Source organism: Lipotes vexillifer, unplaced genomic scaffold (genome assembly GCF_000442215.2).
Source record: "Lipotes vexillifer unplaced genomic scaffold, Lipotes_vexillifer_v1.1 scaffold3427, whole genome shotgun sequence".
In the NCBI taxonomy this organism is placed as follows: domain Eukaryota; kingdom Metazoa; phylum Chordata; class Mammalia; order Artiodactyla; family Lipotidae; genus Lipotes; species Lipotes vexillifer.
Window position 1 is genome coordinate 254,163 of NW_006778738.1, and position 5,525 is coordinate 259,687.

Sequence of the window (5,525 nt, forward strand, 5' to 3'; positions counted from 1 at the left end):
AAAAAAAAAAAAAAAAAAAAACACAAAAAAACCCCAAACAATAAACATCCTTAGAATGAAGGAAGAATTAAGAAATTTCACCTGATTTTAAAAAAATCTGCGTGAAGCACTGTTTTTTTAAAAAAATTATTTTATTGAAATATAGCTGATTTACAGTGTGTTAATTTATGCGGTACAGCAAAGTGATTCAGTTATACATACATATACATTCTTTTTCATATTCTTTCCCATTATGGGTTATCACAGGATATTGAATATAGTTCCCTGTGCTGTACAGTAGGACCTTGGTGTTTATCCATTCTGTGTGTAATAGTTTGCATCTGCTCACCCCACGCTCCCAGTCTGTCCTTCTCCTGCCCCTCTCCCACTTGGCAATCACAGGTCTGTTCTCTCTGTCTGTGAGTCTATTTCTGTTTCGCAGATAAAGTTCATTTGTGTCATATTTTATTTTATTTTTATTTATTTATTTTTTGGCCGCGTCAGGTCTTAGCTGCGGCACGCAGGCTTCTCTCTAGTTGTGACACGTGGGTTTTTCTCTCTCTAGCTGTTGTGCTCGGGCTCCAGAGAGCATGGGCTCTGTAGTTCGCGGCATGCAGGCTATCTGGTTGAGATGTGAGAGCTCAGCAGTTTTGGCACGTGGGCTTAGTTGCCCCATGGCATGTGAGATGTTAGTTCCCCTACCAGGGATTGAACCCACGTCCCCTGCATTGGAAGGAGGATTCTTTACCCCTGGACCACCAGGGAAGTCCCATTTGTGTCATATTTTAGATTCCACATGTAAGTGATATCGTATGCTATTTGTCTTTTTCTGACTTACTTCACTTAGTATGATAATCTATAGGTCCATCCATGTTGCTGCAAATGGCATTATTTCATTTTTTTTTATGGCTGAGTAGTCTTCCATTGTATATATGTACCATATCTTCTTTATCTGTTCATCTGTCAATGGACATTTAGGTTGTTTCCATATCTTGGCTATTGTGAATAGTGCTGCTTTGAACATAGGAGTGCATGTATCTTTTTGGATTATACTTTTATCTGGATATATGCCCAGGAGTGGGATTGCTGGGTCATATGGCAACTCTATTTTTAGTTTTTTGAAGAACCTCCAAACGGTTTTCCATAGTGGGTGCACCAAATTACATTCCCACCAACAGTGTCAGAGGGTTCCCTTTTCTCCACACTCTCTCCAGCATTTGTTATTTGTAGACTTTTTTTGGGGGGGGACTGCGTTGGGTCTTCATTGCTGCACGTGGACTTTCTATAGTTTTGGCGAGTGGGGGCTACCCTTTGTTAACGGTGTGGAGACTTCTCATTGTGGTGGCTTCTCGTTGCAGAGCACGGGCTCTAGGTGTGCAGGCTTCAGTAGTTGCAGCACGTGGGCTCAGTAGTTGTGGCACGTGGGCCCTAGGGCACGTGGGCTTCAGTAGTTGTGGCGCATGTGCTCAGTAGTTGCAGCACATGTGCTCAGTAGTTGCGGTGTTCAGGCTCTAGGGCACGTGGGCTTCGGTTGTTGTGGTATGCAGGCTCAGTAGTTGTGGCTTGCAAGCTCTGGAGCGCAGGCTCAGTAGCTGTGGTGCATGGGCTTAGTTGCTCCACAGATGTGGGATCATCCTGGACCAGGGCTCGAACCTGTGTCCCCTGCATTGGCAGGTGGATTCTCAACCACTGTGCCACCAGGGAAGTCCCTGGAGAAATGTCTATTTAGGTCTTCTGCCTGTTTTTCAATTGTGTTGTTTGTTTGTTTTTTGTTATTGAGTTGTATGAACTGTTTGTATATCTTGGAAATTAAGCCCTTGTTGGTTGCATCATTTGAAAATCCTTTCTCCCTGTCTTTAGGTTGTTGTTTTGTTTTGTTTATGGTTTCCTTTGCAGTGTAAAACTTGTAAGTTTGATTAAGTCACTTTTGTTTATTTTTGCTTTTGTTTCTATTGCCTTGGGAGACTGACCTAAGAAAACATTGGTACAATCTATGTCAGAGAGTGTTTTGCCTGTGTTCTCCTCCGGGAGTTTTATGATGTTATGTCTTATATTTAAGTCTTTAAGCCTATTTGTGTTTATTTTTGTGTATTGTGTGAGAGTGTGTTCTAACTTCCTTGATTTACATTTGGCTGTCCAACTTTCTCAACACCATTTGCTGAAGAGGCTGTCTTTTCTCCATTGTATATTCTTGCTTCCTTTGTTGAAGATTAATTGACTGTAGGTGTGTGGGTTTATTTCTGGGCTCTCTATTCTGTCCCATTGATCCATATGCTAGTACCACAGTGTTTTGATTACTTTAGCTTTGTAGTATTGTCTGAAGTCTGGGAGGATTATGCCTCCTGCTTTGTTCTTTTTCCTCAGGATTGCTTTGGCAGTTCTGGGTCTTTTATGGTTCCATATAAATTTTAGGATTATTTGTTCTAGTTCTGTGAAAAATATCATGGGTAATTTGATAGGGATTGCATTAAATCTGTGGATTGCTTTGGGTAGTATGGCCATTTTAATGAAATTAATTCTTCCAATCCAAGAGCATGGGATATCGTTCCATTTCTTTGAATCATCTTTGATTTCTTTTAAACACTCTCCTTTTTAATTTTTTTTATCAAAGTATATGTCTCTTCCTTTAAATAAACAGAACCACATAAGAAGAAAAAGTGAATCAGAGTTATTCATAAATCTGACTCTCTGAAAAACTATGGAAGTGGCAGTAGAATACTCCCTAAGGAAAGGATGATTTCCTTTATTAAGTTTTACAGTTCTCAACATATAAGTCTTTCAGCTCCTTGGTCAGGCTTATTCCTAAGTATTTTTTTTTCTTTTGATGTGATTTTAAAGGGGATAATTTTTTTTTTACATCCCCTTTCTGATATTTCATTGTTAGTGTAAAGATCAGCTCGGTGCTTTGTGGCCGCCTGGAGGGGTGGGATAGGGAGGGTGGGAGGGAGGGAGACGCAAGAGGGAAGAGATATGGGAACATATGTATATGTATAACTGATTCACTTTGTTATAAAGCAGAAAGTAACACACCATTGTAAAGCAATTATACTCCAATAAAGATGTAAAAAAAAAAAAAGAAATGCAACCAATTTCTTTTTTTAAAAGATATTTCCATTTTTATTTTTAAAAGGTACATAAAGGAGGGTCCAAAGGAAGTCTCCAAATGAGACCAACAAACTCCCAAATATGTGTATAACTATCAAAATTTCTGAGGTCAGCAATTAAATATTTGTTTTAAACTTTCTATTAAAGTAGAACAAAAAAAACCACAACACAACTTCTATAGGGATATCAGGATAGTTCTAACAGTAAATCTGGCTTGATGTAAATGTGACCATTATCATATTTTCTCCTCTTCCTGGGGAGACAGAAATGCAACCGATTTCTGTATGTTAATCTTGTATCCTGCTACCTTGCTGAATTCGTTGATCAGTTCTAGTAGTTTTTATGAATTTCATCTGATTTCCCTCAAATTACAGTTTCTTCCCCATATCACCAATTATAGCTTTGTGTATATAGACAGATGCCTTATATCTTGGTTTAGTTGTCTGAAATGGGGGAAGGGTTTTGGTTCGGTGTCTGGCATATAGTAGGTACTATATAAAGATATTTTTACTAATGTCTTTGCAGACATTTCAGTGACCCTGTCCCTTACTCCTTGTGTCAGAGAAATAGCTATCCTTTTAGATTCCTTGATCTTTTCTATAGTACTTTCACACCCCTCTTGGTGATGACCACTTACTCTTTTTTTCCGCAAAGCAAGAACCAAACCCTGTTAAGTTTTCAGAAGTTTTAATGATCAAGTTTTGGGGAAGGGTGAGGAGGAGCCAATCTGTTAGTGAACTCTGGGAGTCACATGGTCACTTACATGGAGGGACCTCCTTGATAATGGGGAGTCTGGTTACATCCCTCTTTACCAGACACACAGTGAGGATAGGGAGACATCTCTTCACACTTGCACAAACTTCACAGATTGTGGTGGGAGTCGATGGGCAAGGCTATAATATTTTTGGCCATTTACTGTTACCTGGAAGGGAAAATGGGTCAGAAATACAGTATGCCACCAGACAAACTTTCAGTCTTCCTTTCTACTTCTGCCCTAGTACACACACTATCCACTCAGAAAACCCCTATTCAAACTTCAAAACCCAGTAGATATGCTTCTTTTTATAGGCTAACTTTTGGGACTATTTTGGAGACTCGTTCTCTTTGTTTTCTGTATTTCTCTTATTCCTCCAGGGAGGTTCTACCACTCTCTGTTGCACGGTCTATATTTGCGTGGCCTTTCCTCTAGCTTAGAAGCTTCTCATGGCTAAGAACTGTGTCTCATGAATCTTGACTCCCTGTCTCTTGCACAGAGCATCACAGGCTAAGGGGTTGGTAAGTGTTCACTGAATGCATACACTTCAGTTCTGCAAACTTTGCTGCCATTTACTCTGATCACCCAGTTTTTTCTTTGAGTACCTTAGATTTGGGGTGACGGTGGTGAAGAATGAAACTCAAGTGGTCTTAAAGAGGTAGAATAGTACAGATGGTTAAAAAATAGGATATTATTTTAACAGCTTATAGACATATGAAAAGATGCTCTACCTCAGTCTTAAAAAATATTATTTTTTTTGCCTAGCCATTTAAAAAGGGCAGAATATTTGAACATATTCTTTATTGGTGATACTCTTCAGAAGCAGTCATTTTTTGGGTGTTAGTTTGTCATATTTAAAATTCATATGGTTTTTGAACCAGTTATTCCTCCAGTGTAAGTATTGGGAGGTTGATAATGACAAAAGTGTGGTACAGAAACCTTACTGCAGCATCATTCTTGAGAGCAAAATATTGGAAACAACCTAAATGTGCATTAATAAGGGTCAAGTTAAATCATTTTTGGTAATCCTTCTATTGGAATGTTATGCAAACGTTAAATTATGAAATGTCATGGATCTAAGATATATTCTTATTTATTTATTTATTTATTTATTTATCTTTGGCTGTGTTGGGTCTTCGTTTCTGTGCATGGGCTTTCTCTAGTTGCGGCGAGTGGGGGCCACTCTTCATCGCAGTGCGCGGGCCTCTCACTGTCGCGGCCTCTCTTGTTGTGGAGCACAAGCTCCAGACGCGCAGGCTCAGTAGTTGTGGCTCACGGGCCTAGTTGCTCCGCGGCGTGTGGGATCTTCCCAGACCAGGGCTCCAACCCGTGTCCCTTGCATTATCAGGCAGATTCTCAACCACTGCACCACCATGGAAGCCCCTAAGATATATTCTTAGATCACAAATAAACTCTAGTCTTCATGGTGTGATATATGGAGAAACTCATGACACCATTTCTTTAAAAAAAAGTATAGGGCTTCCCTGGTGGTGCAGTGGTTGGGAGTCCGCCTGCCGATGCAGGGGACGCGGATTCGTGCCCCGGTCTGGGAGGATCCCACGTGCCGCGGAGCGGCTGTGCCCGTGAGCCGTGGCCGCTCGGCCTGCGCGTCCGGAGCCTGTGCTCCGCGGCGGGAGAGGCCGCAGCAGTGAGAGGCCCGCGTACCGCAAAAAAAAAAAAAAAAAAA

The 5,525-nt window shown here is 40.6% G+C and overlaps 1 protein-coding gene across 1 annotated transcript in view; it reads right to left on the reverse strand.

Moving 5' to 3' along the window:
* Positions 1–3,892: 3,892 nt before the first annotated feature.
* Positions 3,893–5,525, reverse strand: part of LOC103070355 (galectin-10-like) — a gene marked incomplete at its 5' end in the record, with an annotated part of 2,953 nt that continues 1,320 nt past the window's right edge. The window contains 1 exon segment of the mRNA XM_007451792.1: positions 3,893–4,006. Within this exon segment, the coding sequence (XP_007451854.1) occupies positions 3,893–4,006 (114 nt within the window).